The sequence below is a fragment of the Myiozetetes cayanensis genome, unplaced genomic scaffold (genome assembly GCF_022539395.1).
Source record: "Myiozetetes cayanensis isolate MyiCay16 unplaced genomic scaffold, myiCay2020 scf12, whole genome shotgun sequence".
In the NCBI taxonomy this organism is placed as follows: domain Eukaryota; kingdom Metazoa; phylum Chordata; class Aves; order Passeriformes; family Tyrannidae; genus Myiozetetes; species Myiozetetes cayanensis.
This window is the reverse complement of record NW_026086826.1, coordinates 1,840,017-1,864,459: the sequence shown is the minus strand read 5'-3', so window position 1 is coordinate 1,864,459 and position 24,443 is coordinate 1,840,017. Positions and strand designations below refer to the sequence as shown.

Sequence of the window (24,443 nt, the reverse complement as noted above, 5' to 3'; positions counted from 1 at the left end):
ACATTTGCCAACTGCTACTGAGGACTTCCCATCTATACTAAGCACGGGAAAGTGCTCTGGACTCTCCAGTGGACTGCATGGCAAGCACTGTCCACATCTTTTGGGGCTCTAGCACGGCGCTTTCTGCCAAGGGGTGTTGTTGGGATGATAACGGGAGCAGAGCAATTAGAAGTCACCAGCCCAACAGGAAATCTCATCTTTGGTGGCTGCTCAGCAAGGGGTTGCCCCTGATAACAAAGAGCAAGGTAAGCAACTGTAAAGTATTCTGGCAAATACTGGCATCTCTGTTGACCTTCATAGTTCTACAGATGCAATTTGCCTCTAGAGAGTCAAGGCATTTTCACTGATGGTGAACCCAACAGCCTTGACATGACACCTCTCCCTGCTGTGCCTCCTTGTCTCTGACTCCCAGCCTCCAAGTATCTCCCAGATACAAAAGGTTGGTTCCTTCCTTTACACAGCAGTCTCCTTTTTCCCGATTTTCCACCTCCATCCATGCTCCTGAAGCCACCTCCACAACTGGAGGTTGTGAACTGGATGCTCCCTTGAAAATGTGACCTTGAGAGACTTACAGATTTCATTTTCATTTATTGACATTCCTATAGACTGTGGGTGGAAACAACTTAGCCTGCCTTTGTCTCAGTTCCCCGTCTGCAACCCCCTTTCGTTTACCTTGTCTGTTTTGATTTAAACAAAACAGGCTCAAACCCCAAAAGGTCACATTTGCTTTGCTAGCAATACGAACTCATTTGGCACCTTGATCTTGTTTGGGTAAGCTTAAACCACATAATGAATCTTAAGAAATGAAACAAACTGAAACTTCCTTTCAAACACTGCTCTCCGGACTGTTTTCACTTTGAGCGAAGGATGGTGCGAGATTAAGTTGCATGGTTAGAAAGGCACCTTATTTCCCCCTTCAAAAAGCAGAGTTAAAAGGGAAATTCTGTCATGGGTTCAAGTGGTTGGGAGATTTAACCTTGGAGACCCTTTTGGTACTGCAGAGAAGTTACATGTTGCCCGTGCTTGTCTCTAAGCCCTGTCCTGTTGTGTCCCCTGTTGAGCACTGGAGATGATCTGGAGACACAGAGGGAGGTCCTCCAGCCCAGCCCTCCTTGCAGGAACCTTCTCAAGCAGACTGAACCCTTCCTTAAAGCAAAGTTTCCTCTCCTGTGGAAAAATTTTTGTGGTGTAGAATTTAAGGTAAAAACTGCAGACAAAAAGAGGGTTGTAACAGTGTGTTTTGAGCAGAATTGTTTGTTGTTTTTATGCACCTCAAGGCTACAGCACTCAGTCTTTAGAAATGCCTCCAGTATCTGAAATGAATACTTTTACAATATTCAGTGGTTTTTTTTTTTACTTAAAGCTTTAACTCCTGAAATCACATTAACAACTATAATACTTCAAGCTTATACAAACCAAACCCCAAGCATCAGACTCCTAGCAACAGAGAGCACCTATTTTGAACGAAAGAAAAAACACGTATTTTCATGTTTCCACTTTCTCAGTTTGCAGGGTATGTGCATACATGAGATCTGATTCACAGATACATAACTTGGCAAAAAAGCTGCTGCAAATCCAGTGGCCCTATCGCTTCTCATTAAATTCTTTGGCTTTCCACTTTTGCAGACACACCCTGGGCATACCACCTATCAGGTCTCTTGAAAATTAATAAAATATTAAGAGCTCAATAGTCTTGCCTCTGATGCATGTCTGAAAACCCCCTCACAAGAATTTGACACATGATAAACTAACAACAAAGAAAACAGAAACCAGCAAATAGTCAAGGGAAAGTCAAGGGCAGAGAAATACTCATTTCATTATCTGTCCATATTTCTTCAAACAACAGCTGCTGCCACACTTCAGACTTGCAGCTCTGCCCAACACCTACTGACAGACTTAGCTCATACCTGCCTACCTGCTTCAGGGAGAAAATAACTGTGCAAGGGTCCCACCTTGCTGTCTGCACTTAAAATCATGGAAGGAAGCACTTACCCTTCCTGCTTTTTCTCCTCCTGCTGCTGCAGCTCATTGCCATGATGCCTGCCCACACCCCAAAACAGATTGTCAGTGGAAACCTCAGGGCTGTTTCCACTTCCTTCCCTTTTAACAGCTAGTTCAAGAAAGGGGTGGTAGATTGGCATCAGGAGCACTGGGGCCCAGGAAACTACTCAGCTGCAATTGAAATCTTGTGTGTGTCAGGTGTGACGAGTTCTGAGGAAAAAAAATAAACCAGAAACTTCCCCAAATGAGCTGCAACTGCCAGAATCACAGCACAGCCATGAAAGGAGCTCCTCAATGAACAGTGCTCCTTGGCCATTTATAAAGGATTATTCAATTACCTAATAATGAAACCTTTAGATAATGAAATATTTTTTGAAAGGTGGAGGAGGAAAAAAACAGCAGCAAGGACTTTGCTTGAGCAGATGTAAAACTGACACATCTGCCTCCCTCGACACTCCCAAATTGGCTCTTTCAATAAGTTTCATTTGTTCTCCTGCCAATTGCTGATCTCTTGTCAATTTACTCTCAAACTTGGAAGAAAATTAAATGGTTTGATGACATATTGGTTTCTGTATTTTATCTTTGAAATGCAAAATATACATTTCAATGATCTTAGAAATGTCTCACATCTTTGAAATCTTTGCAATTGTGAGATGCTGCACTTGATCTCCATCTGGAACAAAAGAGCATAACTCCATCTAACTAAATTAAGCTAGGCAGTTTATCACAGCTGGTGATCTTGTCCATAGTTTTTCCACAGATTAACACAGAACATATCATATACTTACTCAGAAATATGCAGTGTGAAAGGTGGTGACTCCCTATATGCTTTAGGCATGCTTGAAAATGCCTATACTAGATGATTGCCTAAAAATGCTTCCTAATAGCCTTAAATACCCAAAATGAAATGACAGACCTGTCATCACAGCAAATCACGTACGGAAAGAAAAATGATACCAGCATTAACTGCATCAGCCACCTGCTCTATGAAGGTTATTAAAATGATGGAAACAGTATGTTGACTATTCCATATACGCAGGCTAGAACCCCCAGCAGGTCCAATATTCCAGGCTACTAGTTGTAATTTATATGCCTATAATTTATACTATACTGGAGTTCATAGAACATTTCTCAAAATGCTGGCTGGAAAAGACTGGCTACTGACTTGCTCTGTGGCCACTTCTTCAATCACAACACGACAAAAAGATTTTGGCACCAAAAGCATTCTGACAAATTCCTGCGCTGTGCTCCTTGATGTGCTCTGGGCTGTCTTGACCCTGCCAGCAACAAGCAGACCAGGCTCTGTTTTTCAGGGATGCCTCAATTCCACTGGGAACTCTTTGCCAAGGGGTTGGGGTCCTGTAAACACCTGTGGGAACCTGTGCTATGATCAAGGCACCTGCAGTCACTGCTCTGCAAACACACGAAGAAGAAGAGGAGGAAGAAAAGGAGGTAGTGGCAACGTCCTCCTCATCAGCAGTGTTTTAGCAGGCAGGAGTTTAGAGGCAGTCCTAAACAAGCCTGGTGCTGGAAAGCACCCTGATCCCCCAGCTGCAGGCAGTGCCTGAGCAGAACTGCACCCCATCCTTCCTCCTGAAGCTGCTTCAGTTGGCGAGAGCAGTTCAATCACCCCGAGCCCACGAGCACATCTCTCCAGCCAGGCAGGTAATGTCTCATGCCATAATCTTGATTTCAGGTTCCTGCCCTAGGGATGCCTAATGTATTTTATCCAAGAATTGTTTAAAGTAAAATGATCTGTCATATAAATGAGTGGAAAAAAAGGCTCATTTTAGGAGCCACCGTCACTATGGCTGACCAGTATGGATGACAGTGCTTACATTTAGGCATTCTTGACTGAAAACAGTGGCTTCCCTCTCTTTATGCTAAGTTCACCCATCTGTAAAGCAGACACATTACAGTTTTCCTAACTCAGAGAAATGAAATAATACAACTTTTGGAATAAAAAAAAAAAAAAAAGCTCCATCGCATTTCTTTACTAGACATAAAAAGGTAATATGAATATATGATTTTAAATCAACATTAAGACGGTGTAGACTCCAGGACATTTCTGATATTGCTTTGGCTGGATAATGTAATTAATTTTCTAACAGGTTCCTTGAAGTGCTTGATATTCCAGAGAGCCAGCCTGTGTTACAAGGTGTACATAGATAATCTGCTAAGAAAAGAAATCATAAACAACCCTTTATCCTGCATTATTTTATTCATGAGAGCATTATTACAGTTGGTGCAATCTTGAAGTATGGATGGGGTCTTGGGATCATATAGCCAAGCCAACACACCCCAAGTTAGTCTGCTTTAAACATTCTTTAATTTCAGAGGATAAAGGTGGTGCAAAATCTTTAAGGCTGTCATGCTTGGTTTAAAACATCCCTATATTTTCTTTTCTTTCTTCTTTTACTTTTGCATAAGAAAAATGAATCTCATCACACTATTAGCCATAGTTTCCTAAGTGAGTAGGCTGAGCAGGGTGTTTATTAACTGCATTAGCAGTTAGTTTCCAGGGTGGAAGTAACAGCATCTGCCTCTGATTGTCCCAGCACAGGAAATATGACTTTTGGGAGCTCCCAAAGCAAGCACCCAGCACTGCCAAAAACGGGAATCTCTTGAGCAAGCTCACGTTACTTATTTTTTCCAGGAGCTGGACTGACATTTCTGTAATGCGTACAGAGTGTCCCCACGTTCCTTACAAATCAGCCATCACGCATTTTCAGTAGCATTGTTTTCACAGGATAATCCTTGGTGATGTACAAAATGAAATCTGTTATCTCTTTGATGAATGCCTTTTAAAGTCCAAGGATAAGCATGGGTAAGCAACACAAAGGCAGAGAAGATTTGCAAGCAGTGACAAGAGTTGACAGGAAGGAAAACTAGTTTCTTTAGAAGTGGCTTCTCAGAGGTTGTCTCCCAGTATAATTTAAATGCCTGGATCCAAACTTGTGCAGTATATGTAAATCAGTACCAAAGCTTCATTAGACACCATCCCTAGAAATTATTTAAGAGAGACAGATCCCAAGGTCATGCAGATTTTGGCCAGATTGGATGCTGAGAGCTGTCTCCCATGACAGTCCTGGATACTAAGCCACTGCTAAATGTCTGTCTTGACACAGATTTATTTTGTATGTGCTTGAAACTGAACCATGTCACATATTTGGCAGGAAATGTAATCCCTTCACAAAGAGGATTTGATCCTCGGTGTGATCTTGCCATTCTCAGGCAGGAATAGCTCTTGGTAAAGCCAGTGCAAGGTCTGTCCATGTGTTTCCTTTTGAGTAAGGGACAAGCCCCAAACATGGGGTTATGAGACCAAAAGCTCCTGTCCCTGCTAATCTACATGACCCAAATGGCATGAGAAGAGATGGGCTACATATTTAAAGTGCATAGTGCACACACACACATGCCTACATCTGAATTTATTCAGAGAAACTGCATTATTTTCTAATTATTTTCCAAAGCCCCAAGTGGCCTGTGATGCCAACAGCACCAGAGGAGTTGCTGTGAAAGAGAGCAAGGCCTTGCTCCTGGTTTGAACAGCACCAGACAAAGTCACTGAATGAGGGACAGCTTAGAGAGCTGACAGGTACAGAATGCCCCTGTCAAACTGACTCCCAGTTTTGAGGCTTTCTTTGACTTCCCCTGCTTCTTTCTCCCTTCTCCTAGACTGCAGCTGGTCCCACATCCCTACCACTCCTGGTGCTCTGGTGGCACGTGAGATGTCCCACTGCTGAGGTGTGTAAGTTGGGATTCCCTACCCCCTTTGCCTTAAAACCTGAGGTGTGAATAGCAGCAACTGCTGACAGCACAATACCTCTGGGCTGTAGTACAGCATTTGATACAATGGCTCATAAAATCTTATTAGAAAAGTAATTTATAACGTCCTGGATAAGAGTAGTGCTGCCATGTGGATTGGAAACCGGCTGCAGGAATGTAAGCAAAGGATAATGGGTCATGGCAAGCAGCACTGCACTGAGCTGGGAAGAGGTATCCAGTTGGGTTTCCCCAGGAGCTGATATTAAACCCAGTTTTATTTTCCGCATTTATTAATGCTCTGGAAAAAGAGATGAACGTTCTGAGAATTAAATTCACGGATGATATTAAATTACTGTGATGTTGGAAACACCGGTGAGGACAGGGATATTTGTCAGAGGGAAAGCAGAGAGGATGGGAATGGTGAGAGCCAGTGACCAGATTTACCTATACAAGTATGTGAGGAAGGGTTTTATGTCCCAGCTGATAGTAATGGGAGGCCACTGACAGACCAGAAAAAAGCCACTTACATCTGCTCTGTCAAAGGCTGGAGCAGAGAAATGACAACAAAACCAGCTAGGAGATAATCATTAACTATAATATTTCCCCCCAAAGATCCCACATCTTAATTCTCATTTTCTAGTCTCAATAAATTTCTCCGTTTGGGATTTTTCACAGAACATGTGAGGCTTCATGCTACAGGGTAGCATACAGCAACATAATACAAAGTCATCTGTCTTCACATAAATATGTTATGTCTCTTTTTTGAGGAGAAATCAGTGGCAAAAATCTCACCATTTTCATTGTATGCCTTGTACACATATTCCATTAACATGAAGAGAACAGAATTAATAAAAACTGACCTAAGAGAGTGTACATAACACACATGGAGATGTCTTCAGGTTGCTTCAAGTCATGACAGGGGATGACTCCAGCAGAGGAGTGAAAACTGTGTCTGCTCCAAGTACAAATCCTGAATGTTTGAGGATCTGATTTCAAACACAGCATGGCACAGAACAGAGTCTGTCAATGATTGCCATAAGAGATGAAATGAATCAACCTTTTGACATACCTATCACTGCTAGTGGCTATAATTTTTTCATATAGGTATCCCCAGAGAGACTACTAAGGGAGCAAGGTTAAAAATGTCCAGGAGGAGTTTGGTGGTAGTAGTATCCAAGTAAATATAAATTTTGGTTTTGTACAGTGCTATTACTTGCATGATACAAAACAGTAGTGTGTGGATGCTTTATTTTTTTTTAAGGGAATGTTGCATCTCAAAATTCTTAGGACTGGCAAGGGAAAAATCCCTGGGTCTGAATCTCATTTGATGAAAGCTGGTATAGTCACTTTGAATTTAGAGAATGCCTTTCAAATATGATGAAAGGTATTTTGAAGGGGTTCTGTTATATTACAATTTTCTCTCTTGTCTCAAGAACTGAACACATCTTTTCTGTGGAATATTTGCAGAGACTTTTCCTTCCACCAAAATTGCTACAGAAGCTAAACCCAAACTTGCCTAGAAAAGTTATGTTGAGCTGGTTTCTGGTAGCTAGATCTGCCAGCATCTTTATATCTGCACAGCACTGTGATTATCTCACAAATCCACAGTACTTTTATTCTGAACTCTAGTATTTTCCATAGAGGCAATACCTTCAGTGCTAGTCTGAATGCTCTGAATGTTAAGTGTCTGGCTCTGGCTGGATTCCCTACATTTTCTGTCCGTGAACACGTAGCACATGGCTCTTGATTACTACTTTTAAATTGATCTGTGTCTGCTATGAAAATATATTGCTTCATAAAAGTCTTTCAGAGTATCAGCTTCCAAATTAATGATTTTTCTCTCGAGCTCTGACTTTGAGAGCTTACAGTACAGAACCACGCAGTCCAGCTACTTGAATCAAATTGAAATCCATCCATCTGCAATTCAGATCCAAATTCTTTCAGTGCTCTTGGCTCATCTCTAGGTAAAGAGCAGCTGTTGTCCTGTTAAAGTGACTGTAAATAATTCTAACTTCAAGCTTCAGCTGCAAATTCGCCCTGCTTCGCTGGGGACCACTTAATCCCCGGGATGTTCCCGGGTTTGGCCCTGGGCGGGTGGAAGCGGCATCGCGGCGCTGCCACCGACAGAGCTGTGCGGCTTTACGCCCGCTGCAGGGCTGGCCCTGGCACAGTCAGCGCCCAGCAGTGCCCTGGTGTGTGCCAGCTCTGCAGGGCAGCCTGCCCTCCTGGCCACAGAGGGTTGTGGGGGACAGGATGCTGAGCCAGAAACCCCGACGTGCGCTCGTCGCACGGCAGGTGAGGAGGTGAAAAAGGCCGGGGTTTGTTTCTCTGCCTGCCTTCTCATTTTTCACGACTGATAACCCTGTCACTGTGCTGGTTTTTTTAGGGGTTACATGTGTTCTGTAACACAACCACACCAGAGAAAGACTGGTTTACAGCAGGGATCCAATAAAGTGTTTAAAGGAAGAATATTCCGGTGAAAAGAGATGGGCCCTAACCAGGAAGGAAGGTACTTGTGAAAGCAACTATATCAGAATGGCAAATGAATCATGATGTGATATAGCACAATTTGAAAGGATGTTTTGAATGGAGCTGTCAGCAAGTATTTTAATAGCAAGTCTTCAATTTCTGCTTTATGGGGTTTTTAACCACCAAGAAGAAAACATAAGTAACAAGGAGGGATTTAGGAATTGTTTAGTGTTTGGCTGTTAGAAGGAAGAAAAGAGCCCTCCACATGCATTGCAACTAATGAAAATTGCCATTATGGATTTTTTTACTCCATTTGTGGATGTTAAACACTGTAATAATGCAAAGTCCTTATGATTTTCTAAATCTTCTCAATAAGGAGGATATTATCTACTTATTTAATTACCATCTCTGATGGCAAGGAGCTGCTACCACCAGCAGCTCCAGCTCATTCACACAGTTACTCTCCCTAATTAAAGGGTCTTTACAGTTAAAAATAAAGAAATAAATCAATCAAAAGCCCAAACTGCCAAGAGATGATAGGAAAATAAAAAGCACTTCAGGGATAGATTTTCAATTGCTTGGCATCCACAACTGGGAGTATTCTTTTGAAACGACTCAGTCCTCCTTTAGGCACCTAGGATAGAGCCAGACAGTTCAACAGTGCTGAACATATATTTCTTTGGAAAAATCCACCCCTAACTGTGGCTTTGTGTCCTAGAGCCATTGTGGCTTGCCAGACTCACTCGTAAGTCACCTACCTCCCTGTCGGAGGAATGTCACCAGCATCACCCCTTCTGCAGGAAACTATAATAAAATACCTCACTGCACTCATCTGAGCTCTTGTCATTGCTTACTGCTACAAGAACAGAGGCAGCAGGTCTATTTTTACCACACTGACAGTGAAAGCAGCTCTTGGGTTTCTCTTGCAGCACTCAAAGCCAGATGCCCATACTGCATCACAGACCCCTTACAAGATTGAGTATCAAGCTCAAAATGGAACGATGCTACCTGCATGGCATTCCTTGAGGCTAACGTGGCATTGTCAGGTTAAAAGTTCTCTGAATGTTCATCAGTCCAAGGCCAAAACATGAGTAAATGATCAAGTGCACTTTACAGCTAATAAAAGCTGCAATAGCTTTCTCTGAGAATAGAGAATAAAGCCCAGTGGTTTTTTAGCACATCTCTCTGCTCCAGCAAGAAGCTTTTGGTGGTATTAGCATAGTACCTGTTTATTCAAGAGGAAACACAAAAAGTTCAGTTAACAGTTCCTTTCTGTGCAGCCTACAGCTGTGTAAATATTATCCCAGCCTCTCCTCTGACATCCACCTAAACCTCAGACCTCACGTGCAAAATGATACAAACAGAGCTCAACACTTCTGTGACCCTCTGCCGTGTCCTGACACGTGAAGGACCAAATATTTAACTTATTTTAGACCAGTGATGCTGCATGATGCATCCCTGAAGCCACCTCATTTTCTAAAGGCACTTCCCCAGGTTCTAACCGTGGAGCTGAGAATGATTAAAAGCTTCGTGGAATCACCGTGCCAAGATTTGCATGACAACCTTAAAAAAAAAAGAAGCCAAATCACAGCCCTGCATCACTTACAACTGCCATCCTGCATAGTTTCTATTTTGATCTGCCCAGATGAAAAGCTGTGTTAAGTTTCAGAAACTTCTCCTCATCTCTGCTTTCAAGTCACTTTGGAAGGCTATTTGCCTTTCCCATTTTCTCTGTGGTAGCTAAGGAGATGGAGCTCTTTCTGTATGCACCAGATATCTCTTACACAATGGGAGAGAAATATTGACATTTTTATGTTGCACAGTGGGTCAGATTTATGAATTGATGCATGCTTCATCACAGCTCTAAATAATGGAATATTTTGGATAGGAACAAAGGGTCTGAAACTGTTCGTCTGAGTACCTCCAGCTTCCTCTCCCTTCTGAACCTCTTACAGGCTGATTTTGGAAAGGGTGGAGCTTCCTCAGGATCAATGCTACCCACCAAAATGATTTATTAAAGAGAAAAAGTAAGGCACAGCCTTTACTGTAACACAATTTTCTACCTACTCCTTTCCCATCCCTGCAAAGAACAAAGCAGAGCTCAGAGCTCCTCTTTAGGCCTGCAGAGCTTAGCTGGACTTCTCTTTCAGTCCATGCCAACAACCTAAAGTTTCTCTGGGGTTTCTTTGGGGCCTCTGATGTTCCAGAGATCAGTGATGAAGACCACCATATGATGCATAGATCACTGCTGCAATAACTGCTGATGTAAGCTCTGAGCCAAGGCTGTGCTGCCTGCAGCCCTTATGAGCTTTGGGGTTACTCAAAACCCATTATAACATTAGGAGGGCAGTGAAGATCACTGTGCTCTGTCCCAGCTGGGGACTGAACGTGAGAAGACAGGACAATGATTGTGGGAGTGGTTCCTCTGGGCAGGAGAGAAACAGTGGTCTCCTGGTTGGAGGTTGAATTCACCTTTTCTCTTAGTCTTCCACTGGTAAATTTCTGGAGTGGAAACCTCAGCCCAATTTCACATTTTTAAAAAATTGTGATTCAGACACTTTACCACAAATAAAAAGTAAATATATAAACATGCAAGTCACCATCTATGCTTATGTTCTCCCTCATTGTAACTTATGTAGATTGCTGCCTATGTGCATAGCTTTCATTACAAATAAAACATAAAAGCCAGTGCATATCCTGAAGAGCTATTTTTCTCTATTGCCACACCATTACACGAAGCCTAGTAACATAAACAAAGATTAGACTCGGCTGTTTTGAACAAATAACCATTTACTGTCAAGGCTTTTCAGGAGCCTTCATTTTCCTTTTTTGAAAAACAAGATCCCGTGCCAACCTAACAAATGCGTAACATTAAGTCATAAGCAAAATAATGGGACACCCTGCCACACTGGTTTATAGACAACTTCAGACTGCCACAGCTGTGCAAGTCCAAGCTAAGACAGAAACCTAGCTAAACAAAGCAGACATATTAAATCAACACCCCACCAGCAGAGTCCCTTGGGGCACAGCTGCTGTTCCTGCCACGCCAGTCGAGGCTCCGGCCTCTGGTGCTCGCTAAACGTTAAGCCCGCCACGGCTCTCCATCTTAAAGCAGTCGTGAACCTCCCAAACTCAGCCTGAAGCCATCACACAACAACCTATCCCCTTAGACAATGAGCAGAGATTATTCAGCTTCCTTGTACCCCAGTGAAACGGCGGCTTCCTTCCTTCCTGCCCGTGATTGCGGCCGTGATTCACCGCGCGGTTCAAGGTGAAAGAAGAATGCAGGTCCAGGCGTGTGTGGCTTCCTTTAACCTCAGCAAAAACACGCTGCCAGATATTTCAATTAGCGTGTACCAAGGTCACGAAATCAATTTCTTATCGCCGAAAAACACACATACTGTAAATTTCATTTTCGAGCCATAATCTCTAAATTAAATCTGTGTACCGAAAAAAAAATATACAGCGCAAAAATCGCAGTCCTCCAGCCCCCTCCTCCTCCAGCAGCCCAGCAGCATTTTCACAAACATCACCTGGCTTTGTGCTCTATATTTAGAGCACAATGTTTGGTTAGATTCTAATCTTCTTGGAGAACGTCATTATCTCTTTCTTTGGCAAATAGAGGCCCAAAGTGTCAATTACCTTCTTAAACTCTTTCTTACACACAGGGCTGAGCTGGGTTTGATATTCTGTCTGCCAACAGCTCAGCTGGCAATTTTTCAGTCATACACAGAAAAATTGTGCACCAGCATATCATCCTAGATAAATTACACGTTTCAGATGTGGTTATGTACAGCTTTACCACTCCTGGTTAGTTTATTCTGGCAGAGGAAAACAAAAAACCAGCAATTAAAATAAGGGGGGGAAGAAAAAAAAAAAGGTCCCAAAAAGAACACTCTTCTGCTCTTGAACTCTGTGAATTCAATATAGAGTTACAGGGACAAAAGTAAAATGAGTATAGCAGATTGCTGGGATATTATATGTGCAGAAATGACATCATCTCTTGTGTGTGCAGTTCCTGATGATACTTCCCTTGCTACGTGGGTAGCACTGACTTCATAGCCCCAAAGGCAGCTGCAGAGTCTGATGGTTGCAGTGGCCTCTGCCATGTGCAAGTCTCAAGGAACTGGAATGTGTGGAAGCAATTTCTTTCCAATAAATCCTGGTCTTTCCCTAACAAAGCTAATTTCAACTATGTAACCACAGAATGAGTAAAACTGACCATTTTGAGATTGGCTTACATTTTTTTTGATAGAAAATTCTGCTTTTTATTCACATGCCTACTGATACACAGGTCCCTGTGTACAAAATTGTGTGCATTTGATATACCTGCACAAGCACACATGTTCTGGAAATACTTTCCATCCTTTTACTTCAGACCAGCAAGTAAAAAGAGTGTATTGTTACTGTTGGACCTTCTGGGACCACTTCAGATGTTAGAGACACAGGAAAGGAATCATATCTCTCGTAAACACAAAGTAAGCAGACTCTGAAATTGTAAGTTTAAAGCTCCTTAAATGAATTTTCCCACATCCTCTAAACATGTAACATACTGATTCTTAGCAGCATAAAGCAGGATGAAAGGAGTATTTTCTCAAGAAAGGAAATTAGCATTATTTGGCAAGGGTTAAAACACATTTTGAATTAAACAAGTAAGAAACCATCCATGTGCAGCTGATCAGCCTGAAAGTTTGGGTACATTTCTGAGAGAGACAAATAACTCTTTTCTACCACATAATCTACACACTCTTTAAAAAACTCTTTTTAGATGCAAACAGGACTAATTTAACAGAGAGACTGGATATGATTAAAGATATAACAAGAGGAAGTTTTGTTTGTTTCTGGTTCTTTCAAAAAAATGCGTTACTGTCTTTTAGTCACACTCCAAGTATCATTTCCAGAAAAGGTAAACAAAACCCATAAAAAAGATAGAGATGACTTTTTTTTTCTTCTCAAATCTGTGAATGTAACGAGTCTATCTAAAAAGTCCCTAAAATGGACTTTGTCCAAGGTCTCTTAAAGTCAGGGTCAGTCTTACAAGTGGTTATGGCAGGCTGTATCTTTGGCTCAGGTTAACTGTGTTTTCTGGTAGTAAGGAGAAGAGTTAACCCTCTGAAGATTCCTCTCCATCCCATTCAAAGTGAGGAGCTGGGAGGGATTTTTTCACACGAGTGAGGAAACTGGATTTGGCACTTTGAACGCTTAAAACTCTTTGAGTCCAAATTTTATGGGCCCAGCCATTTACAGAGGGAAGAGAGTTGGAATGAGGCAGCCTCCACTGTGTCTTAGTCGGCAGGATTGTATTGTTACTGCAAACATCCTGCACTGTTTTCTGCCTGACTCACGTTCTCATGCATCACCAGGCACTGCTGTGGCACACTCTCCCCTTTTGAATTCCTCATCTACTCTTAAAAGTTTCAACTGAAATATACTTTCAAAAGCAGCTGGCTGCAAGAGGCAGTTCCAGTTTTAAAAATGAAATTCAAGCCTGCAGAAGCTGTTTTGACTAACGCTGTCAGCCAAGGGCATGGCTGCTTTTGGGAGCATAAATGTGGCTCTATCCTTTGCGACTGGAAGGCAACCATGCAGCAGCTGGTTAGTCCCCAGCAGTCTGCACACATCACAGCCACCAGGCCCTTCCCAAATCCACAGAAAAGTGTGACATCTTGCACATGAAAGGACAAAAGCCATACGTAAAGCTGTAGGTCCCCAAATGGCCAGGGAGCCTCTCTGTTAACGTTGACACCCACGCTTTCGCAGGCAAGTGGACTGTCATGCACCAGAATATCAAATCCTCCCAGCTAATTTGTCCAGACTTTTCAATCCCATGATCTGCCTACGGGTTTAATCCGGAATGTGGGATCAAGATACCTCAGCTGGGTAACCTCTCACAGCTCAGCAGTTGATCTCTGCACTTCAAGAAAAGTGGAAAAACATTCTGCTACGTTATGAACAAAGAAGACATGTGAGGGGAGGAAACTTTCTGTCCCCTGGAGAGGGAGCTTGAAGGCAGAGATTTAATTAAACATAATACCTGTATATGCAACAAACAGGATGGTGCCTTCCCAGCAATTCTTGGGCTCAGCCACCTAAACCTGCAGTAGGAGTTCTGAACTTGAAGGTGATTCCTGCCCTCTCACACAGCTCATGCTCTGTTTTCACCATGCTCCACCCTGAAACCACGTAAATGCTCCAGCAGAATTTAGAGGCAAACCAGCAGAGATTGGGAGATGCAGGAGGAGCAGGGAAAAGTAAAAAGGGTAAGGAAGAGTGAGATGAACCCAGAGGCTATGAGGAGCATGTCAAAGGGGCTGGGCACTGGAGGTCTGCTTTGGCCTCCTGTACAGCACATCCTAAGTTTTTGAAGCTGTCACTGAGTGGAGCCCTGTTATTAGTGTTTGGCTAAAGCATATCTTTCTCCTGCTGTGCTATGCTAGAGCAGCTGCAATCTGCCTTTTTATAGCTTGTGGTAACTGATAGCAGTGAAATGAATTTAGGAAGTGTGTGGACTGGATCTTCCATATCAGTGATTTCAGACTATTTGGTAAACACAGAAGTGACATCCAGTGATGTATGCCTGCTGGTACCAAAAAATAATAAAAAATATTCTCCTCTGGTGGAACCAGCATTTGGATTAGATCATTTTCCATTGATGAACACTTCTGGATAGAACAAAACGATTAATTTGAAAGTAAAAATGCCCTCAAAATTACACACCAGTTGGGTGCTGCAGATTGGCAACAACGACACCGGCGAATCAAACCCAATTCAGTGACTGCAGTAAAAGCCAGTGGTGGGACACAGTGACATCATGTTAGAGCAAGGAACCGAGTTCTCACAGGAAAGCTCCTTTTTATAGTGGCAAAAGCCAGAGAGCTGGTCGTTTGACCCTCAGTAAAACAAGAAAAAATGTTTGTGTTCAGATATTGAGTAGGCTTTCAATTTGCTTCAGCAGAGATTGCATCAGTTGCCCTGTGTTCTAGGAGGGATTCTGCATTTTGATATAAAACATCACTTTGCACTGATGTATTTTTTTGCCTCTGGAAAACGATAAATCTTCCTACATTTCACTTTAGGAACAGAGCTAGTGCCTTGCTTCAGCACAAAGTTTCCCTGACAGCCCAAGTCCCTGCTCAATATTTCTGGAAGAGCTGTAACTGTTTTACAAGTCAGACTGATTAGTCTTGCCGTCTAATTTGCGAGTGACATTTACAAGGGAATATTGTGTGGGGATATCTGGGAGGGATATTGTGCTCAGGCTTTTCCTGCTTGCCTGCCTCCCCTCCTGGAACAAACAGCACTGCTCCATTTTCCTTCCGTATTTTAGAAAGTTAAAGTAAACACTGCGATCACGCTGTTTACTTTAATTTCCTGCAGTGTGCCAGCAAAGCAGCAAATTGGCAGTCAGCAATCAAGAAGCAGCCAGTACTGAAACAGCAGAGCTGCTTAGGAAAGCATCGCTGATGCCAACTCATTTTCCCCTTTGTTTTAAAAATAAAATATTGGCTTCTGTGAAGTTTTACTTCCACCCCAATCTTCTCTAAAAGATCTGAAATTCTGTTTGTTTCCTTTAATTTTCTTTTGGAAGAAAGCTGGGATTATGAGCAACACCCAATTTATATGTCCGACTCTTTTTATATCAGCGCATTTACAAAAGTGCCAAATGTAATGCTATTTATCTGTAAAAAATCCACAGTATTTTTGCATAAAAGAAAGTTAACTTGTCTATAAATCAGTCTTATCTGGATATAATTTTATGTTTAATTTTTATGCCAAGAGCTTTAGCCCATGTTGCTTCAATTAGGTGTATGATAATGTGAAGCTAAAGCCTCATGCATTATATTCACAGAATTCACATCTGCCCAAGAACAGAGTCCTAAAAAGAAAATAGTTGTATTATCAGAGGTCTTCCTTTCTCATCTAATACTGCATAAAGCAAGAAATATAAATACAAAAGAATAAGTAAGAAGACTGGTATATATTTTGTACCTCAGAGGTGTAAAAGCTTGACAAGGTGACTCATTTATGGCTTTCTGGAAGACACTGTACAGAAGGAATTTATTGCTATGTAAGTTATAATTCCAATATATAAAAGAGGCCAGATACCACAATCAGTTATTCTCCTGACTATGTGCATTCCTGCACATATTCTTCCTGAAGACAATGAGATCAAGAGGAGGATTAGCTTTTTGTTAGACTGGCCAAAGTATGCCTTCAGAAAGTCCAAAACATGACCTAATTTAAAGTGGTTGAAATCTTGTGGGAAAGATTGTAAGAGGATAATTATTTTAAAAGCCATGACTTTGACACCAGGAAATTAAATTCATATCTATGTGTCTTTATCTATACACAGCAAATCCAATAATCTTGAGCTCTCTGCAGTCACTTAGCCAGCTGGCAAAGGGAGCAAAGTCAAAACTAACAAACCCCATTCCTAAGGTATGCTGACATCAGTGATTCATGATTCATCAATAATGGTGCTAAGAAATAAATGTAACAGGACATTATTGCCTTTTGCAGCACAGTAAACTCCAGGGAAAAGGTTTAAGTGTGTCACATTGAAAAGACAGGGCTAGCAAAGAAATAACATTTACAAGTATTTAAGAGGTGTTACAAGCAAGTGAAAGCAGAGAAGCGAATGTAAACCTTTCAAAAACAGTGAGAATGTACCTATAAATAAAAGGGAAGAGTTTCTCATCTATAAAAGCTTAAGAGGACTAACCTGAAAACTAGCACGTTTTGTTCAACGTTTTTACAAGGAGAAGGAATTTGAATTGCTTGTTCCAACATAAAGCCTCAAAACAATGGCTGCTCTTGTTTAATTGTCTACCAGGACAAGCACAACGAAAGTTGGTTCCACATTTTGCAAAATTACTACTGTTGTTGGCACTAATCACGACTTTCACAACCTATTTAAATAACTAAAAGGGCAAACACATAAACACAATGCACTATACACACTCTTTAGAAAAGGCCTGTATTAGCACATAATTGATGATCACTTTTGAAGGTGACTGCACTATCACTGTAAAAGCCCAAGATTATTATAACTGAATAAAAATGGGTAGCTATCCCTAGAACAGCAGACACACCTGCTGCTTTCGCCACACAGAACAGCAAGATCTCATACATCATTAAACAACTCAGGCTTTGCTTTACGTTTCCACAGCTTTAAACTATTTATGATAGGGTGTAGCCTATATTTCTAACCCTTTATAGAGCCCACCCAATTAAAATTCAGGTTACTTTTTTATGCTATTAGAGGACTGCTGCACAGTATTAATAATGCACTGTGTAAGTTGTTGCCCCAGAGAAACATCGTCCCTCTTTCAGGGCCAGCAGCCACACAGTTCTGACACAAGCTTTGCTGCTTAGCTGGAGGGGAAGTGGCTTTGGTGGTTGCTGAGGTATTTTAGCAGAGAAAATGTTGGTCTCCTGACATGAGGCTTGCTTCAGACCACTGGCACTTAACTGCAAAGCGCCACGAATACAGCTGGTTTGCCTGGACTGACAGTGGAAATTTTATTTTAAAGACTTGAGTTTCCAGACACTGAGTATAATTATTAATAAACAATTAACTGATTCACAAGATTTGTGAATGCATATTTCACTGCATTGAATTTCCTTTAAGTGCTCAATAAATGTGGTTTTTTTGGATTTTGAATGTAGGTTTCCCTAAGAAAACACAGGTAAAAGAGAAAGTGAGGAAAAGGTGCTGTATGAGACAAAAAGCCATGGAAAGTAAGATAAATCTGTCCTCACACAAGTGGATTTAATAATATTATAATGGGTACCTATATAATGGATGGATTTAAGAACATCAGTCGTGTCAGTGAGAACAACAGGTATCTTTACTGAAAGTTTAAATGATGATTCATAATCACAGCTTTCTAGAAAAGCACAGACCACGTAATGGGTACCATATGATGCTAGATAAGTAAGTGCTGGTTTGATTTGTTCCAGGAAGCATTGCTAAAATTGAGTTGGTTTTCCTCTTTCTCTGCATTATTCACAAGTGGAGGCCCTTGACTCTGCAAACATAATGTGCACTTGTCTTTCAAATCAACCAACTTTTTCATGGCAGTAAAACTGAACTAGTGCAAATGCCATACTAGTGCTGTGAAGGCCATTTCTTCTTATTCTACTTTTGACCAGAGACAGACTATTTTTGATAGACAAATAATGATTAGGGCAAGGTGAGCCTTAAATTCAAGAAATATATTTAGAGACTACATGGCACTTGATGCAAAGATGAGACTGAGAGAACTGAGAGTGTTTGTTCACACTTAGGATGGGAAGGCAAAGGGGAAATACTGTAGCTGCCTACAGCTACCTAATGATAGGTCATGAGGGATTATAGAGGAGATGAAGCTGAACTATTATTAGAAATGTACAGTAGTAAGTGCACATGGGAGGCAAAAGTTACAAGCTGAAACAAGAGAAACATCAAACAGATATCAGAAAAAAATTTTCAAAATTATGACGGATCAGACACTGGAACAGGGGCCCAGAGAGGCACAGGTTTCATCCTTGGAGAGACTCAAAGCTCAGCTGGACAAGGCCCCAAGCCACTTTCTCTAAGTTGAACCTGCTCTGAGTGGGGAGCTGGACCAAATGACCTTCAGAAATCACTTCCAAAATAAATTATTCTGGGATTTTGTGATTCCCTATAGTTTGTTGAACATAGTATAGCTATGTTCCTCTACAACCATTCCCAGCTTATAAAAGGGGTAGACAGCTTTCTTGGGAAAAAGGCATTCTGTATTTTGCTAAACAAGCACACTTCCAAGTACACCGCAGCAAATGAGCTATAAAAATCCAAACTGCACGTGTGCTGCTTACCTGTGCTCATAGCAAAACCTGCTAAGCACTGACTGCTAAATTTCCCAAGATGCTTAAATGCAGAAACTGAGCAAATAGATGGTTACTCTTCATAACTACTTCTCAGGATACTGAAAACTGACAAGATTCATATGAATTTTGGACTGTCTGCTTCTGGACATAGCTATACCTGACAGTGGAAATAAGTATTAGAGCTATTCATAGCAGAGAACAACTCAAAAATGAAAGCAGGAAAAAAAATATCGTTTTCTTTGGATGGAATATAGAGGTATCCAAAAGCAGACCTCTTCACAGGATTTCTGGTATATTTCTCTTGCAAACAGCTAGAGTGGAAAAATCATCACTGGCCCTGTCTCTGCTGCACACACAGCTCCTCAGCCTCCTGGAGCAGCCCAGGAGCTGTGTTATTTGATTGTGATCAGCCATTGGGAAGAGTGGCTGAGCGCTTTGTGTGTGGGCAAGGGAGGTGAGGGCTGTAAAAGTGACCATCAGGCCATCTCCAAGCTTCAGAAGTCCTGAGTCACAAGTGAAACCGCTGAAGGTAAACCAGCAAAGATGCATTAGCAACTGCCAGGGGAAAAGGAAAGCTGGAAAACAGGTCATACTCAACTGGGGTTGTGCTGTGTTCAAACACCAGGCTCAGGGGAACCTGCAGAATTTCTCAGAAAACGCTGAAGTTTTTGGCTTTGGAGACATGCTAGTGTGTGCTGCCGTGACACAAAGTTTAATCCTCGGGCCAATGGGCTCCTGAGTCAGTTTTTCAAGCGAGCACATAACAAAACCACGTGTAGGTAAGCTGTGTTTACCGTAGCAGAAGGTTATCCCGTTCCCTGTGTATCCCTGCGAGCAGTAGCAGCCCGTTGTCCCACCCTGAACTTCACACCGCGCGTCTTTGTGGCACGTCATGTTGCAGCCTGCAGAAGTGCAGCCACAGTCCAGCAGACTGGAAATCAGAACTGGAACAAAGGAAAATCAGACTTGTTTCGTTATCTAAAAACACAGTTGTGAGGTCTAAAACAAGATCTGGGCCAAAGATTTCCACAAGATGGGGGTGTTCCTGTGCACTCATCGTCACAGCTCTGTTGCAGGATGGGGCAAGGGCCACCAGCTGCAGGAGCTTTTGGGAAAGCAGCAGAGACCACAGACTGAGAATCTGTGTGTGTTCTCAACCAGCATAAAATCAGTAAACAAGATAGGAGTTACTCAGTGATCTGGGGAAAACATTTGGATGGCTTTCAAAGCTCTCTGGTGCTTTCCAGTAAAGCACAGCATTTATTTGCACTCTGAATTATGTATTGAGTATAATCCAAACTGCCCTGCACATCCAAGGGAAAAATACCAAGGAAGGTTCCCCTGATGAGACTTTTTACTTTTATAAGCAGATCCATAACTAACACATAGGCATGGACTGAGAGATTAAGATGATACATCACATGTTTACAGCATTATGACAACATGGTTTAAAAACTCACCCAAATTATTTAAATTTAATCTCTTAAAAGGCCATTTCCTTGTTATGAAAGTATTGTCTTCTTTTTTTTTTTTTCCCCACTCACTGGATGATTCCTAAATGGCATAAATACTTTTCCATTTTATGAATGCATATGATTTTCAACACAAAGAAAAAAGGAATCTTTCCTTTTGAGAAAACTAACAGCTTACTGTATTATTATACACAGTTATTATACACACCCTGTAATAGGTTACAAACAAGGCATTTAGCTCAGAAGGGAAAGTAAGTTTTTTACTTTGTACTTGATAAATTGTTAGCAGGACATAATGAAAGTTGGAGAACACAAAGATCCTTCTGGATGCTGACTTCCCCTGCAGTTCTGCTTTTCCCTACCTGAATATTATTCTGGACATTTGCTAGCCTAGTGTTACAATTACAGGATTAATTGCTTTATGCAATCTCACTTAGGCATTGTTTTCTTGGACAAATTAACATTTCAGGGAAAAATCAAAAGACTGTGAAATACACACACATTTTTTTAACAATACTATATCATCCAAATCAATTTAGGTATTGCCCAATTTAATCTTTTCCCTGTGTTTTTGAGAGAACATTTTCCAGAGATTAAAACAGAAACCTGTAGGATTCTGTTGTCATTTTACTGTTTATAGCACGTGAAATCTAAAAATCTCCCAAGTAGATGGAGAGACAGAAGAAAAAAACCAAACTAAACCAAATCCACAGAAACCCACAATGTTTCTGGGTTGGTTTTTGTTTACAGTACAAAACCCACAGTGAGATAAAGACAGGTATTTGTGGAATTTGGTTTTTGGGATGATACTAACCATGCAATTAGTGAATGCAGTAGCAGCACTGATCAAAGCTACGGGGACTTTCAGTCCCGTGTGCCCCCCCAGCTTTCCACCATCCCAACACACCAATTTCCCCTGGCCAGATCCCACTCCCTCCTCATCTGCCACTCGCTCCCCAGGGACGGAGATTTCACCTACCTAGGAATGGAAGCAGTTTCATTGGTGATGCTGGTGATGTGCAGTGCCTGGTGCAGAGCCTCTGTGTCACAGAAAAAACCTCCCTGCCTTAAAATATCTGACCATGTGCAAAACACACGCGTATGCCCGTCAGGAAAGCGATGTCCCGGTGCAGGCACAGCCCGGACACTGCCCTTTGTCCCAAGCTTCGCGCTTCCAAAAGCTCCTGAGGCTCCACAGGCAGGACAGGAAGGGTCAGGAGGGGCTGAGGACCTGGTCTGCTGGCAAGTAGACAAGCAATGAGAAAGTAAAGGGAAACAGGAGCCTGAGTCTTGCAGAGGATGTCAGGGAAGATTGCGGGGTGAGGAGGTTAGAGTGGCATGGGTTAAAGGAGCTGTTGGAGTGAGAGGGTCTGGGGCAGGGGGAGGATGAAGCTGGAAGGGGTGACTGCAGCCTGCTGGCAGGAGAGGCACAGGAGCAGCAGCAGAATGGAGCAGCAGATGAGGGAGGGTGAGGAAGAGGTGGAGGAGATTAGTAACTTGCTCAGAGTTTATGACCTCAGAGGTAATGGTCTACATGCTTCCTTCCACCTTTTCCTGGTGAGATGAGTATATGTGAGCACCAAGACTCCTTTTTTTTTTTTTTTGATCAGTCTTGACTGACTGCAGTTGTTCTTCCCACGGCTTTCTTTGGTTTTGAGGTGGATCCTTACTCCAGCTAAGCAATGTTGCTTTAAGGGTATTGGGCTGTAAGGGAGGTACAGGAAATCACTGAACTCCACTTCATGAGGAAAACAAAGACATATAGGCAGGGAGGAAAGAGGCAGGAAGACAATTGTGTGGCCAGGAATCTCAGGAGCCCGAGGAGAACCAGGTTTCTGTGAGTTCTATGAGGGACTGAAATAGGGTGTTGTGTAATAGGACTTATTCAATATGGTGAAGCAGGCACACTGCTGGAAGAGTGGAGAATCTCTCTGAACTAAGTAAAACACACTGAGGCTGTGGGCTGTCACTGTGGCAAAACATACCATGTCTGACTAGAAAGTTTTGAGGCTGGGACTTTGGTAGGTACCTGGTGGGAAAGGATTGTTAGCCCATCCTTAGGAATTATCTCTGGAGGTGGATGTGAAACATTTTTTTCTGAACTTTTTAGGAACTATTTGCTTTCCACCATTTTCCATCTTCATGATCAGTGCTGGTTGGGTTAAACTCTCCTCAGGTCAGGGAGGTGAGAGGTGTAGAAATAGCACGTAGGTGTCTGGTTGGCAAAGGGAGAGGAAGCTCCAGGAACCGGAGGTTAATTTGTGATGAACTGCAGAAAAATGAACAAAGGCTCCAGGTGTAGGAAGACTGTTTTCCTCCTGTTTGGTTTTCTTAGGGGGACAGGACTTAAAGGGTGAGAGAGGAAGGGACTAGGAATTAGTTTGTTTTGTTAAGTTTTCCCGTAATCTAACGCACAGAGACAGAGGAACAGAAAATCAGATGACCTGAGCACAGCTTTGATCTGCACGTCCTGTCCCTCGTGCTGGCATGAGCTGTACTGTAAACTTGGCTGGTCTGAATGAGCTTACAGATCCTGCTGCTAAACCTCAGTGTACAAACAAGGGCTGTAAAACCTCCAATTCAGAAATTATGTATTAGTGCTCTGTGTCTTTCTATTCCCCAAGCTAAACGATTTTAATAGTAAGCAAGAGGAGAGAGCAAGAAGTTACAACCTAAAGTTCAGGTTTTAAGAGCTGGAAACGTATTTTTGGAAAAGTAAGAGATGAACATTTCAATATGGTCTAGACATCAGTTTTCTGCAAGGGGTGTTTGGATAGACTGTTTGGAGAGCAAATTCATGATCACAGTGATAGTCAATTCATAATAAAAACTTCAATTCCTTTTCAGATTCAAGGCCTAAGGGCGCAAGAGAAATTGTGGATTACTCAGAAAAAAATCCCCATATTCTTACAATTAGAGGACAAGTGTCTCCTTTCCTTGCTGTTAGAAAAACACGTGATAACTTGCTTATTCAGTGGTCAGTGATTCAGAGTTATAAAGGGGACTGTGCCAATGACATGGGGACACTTTCCATCTGGAATAGTGACTCCACTCCCAGGTGTCATGGATGGCATCGAAGGCAGTGCCCAGGTCTAACTGGCAAATGGTTTACACTGTGACTGGCAGTGGAGCAGGGAGCACGTAAAGAAGAAAGATGTGGAAGAACAGAGCAAGGACAGGAGAAGGTAGGCGAGGTCAAGAGGAACTCTGGGTGATAAAAGGAGCTTCGATCAGATTTAGAAGGCAACAGGGAGACAGAGAAGAAGAGGGATTTACAAATATCTTAATGAGATCTCAATACTGGGAGCAGTGGATTACTTTTGCATTACACTGCTTTAAAAAGTGGCTAATGTGAGTGTCATTTAGAGGCTGAAGACAGCAAGGTCGCAACAGACATGGATGTGGAGAAGGATGGACTTGACAAAGATTTTATGGGGAGAGGGAAGAGGAAAGGAGAGATTTCTGAGACATTTTGGAGATTAAACCAGGAGGATTTACTGATAATATCTATTGGCACACAGGGATAGGATTTAAACAAGTGGAGATGAGCAGGTGAACACATGAGAAAGCAGACACTTTCAAATTTGTGCTGTCAAAATTTTCAAAATATGCTGAGAAAAAAATATTGAGGTGTCACAAAAACAAAGTATTGATGGGTCCCTGTCTTTATAGGCAGAGAGGAGGGACCTGGACACACATGCATATTCCTGGAAGACTGGAGAATAAGTCTAAATAAAATGGGTACAAGAATGTAGAAAGTCAGTACTGCAGAATCCATCTCTGCTTGCCTTGAAATAAAGAAACATTAAAAGTAAATGGTTTGTGGAAACACTTCAAAACCAGTCTTTCCATTCTTATACGTGGGAAGCAAAGCCCCAG

At 42.0% G+C, this 24,443-nt stretch overlaps 1 protein-coding gene across 1 annotated transcript in view; it reads right to left on the bottom strand.

The window, feature by feature from the left end:
* The window catches only part of ADGRL4 (adhesion G protein-coupled receptor L4), a 71,356-nt gene extending 49,305 nt beyond the window's left edge, over positions 1–22,051 (bottom strand). Inside the window, exons 1-2 of the mRNA XM_050307026.1 lie at positions 21,544–22,051; positions 19,887–20,036 (exon numbers count right to left, since the gene is read on the bottom strand). Coding sequence (XP_050162983.1) covers positions 19,887–20,036; positions 21,544–21,565 — 172 coding nt within the window. The 5' untranslated portion in view covers positions 21,566–22,051. The remainder of the gene's footprint in view (positions 1–19,886; positions 20,037–21,543) is intronic.
* Positions 22,052–24,443: the final 2,392 nt, after the last annotated feature.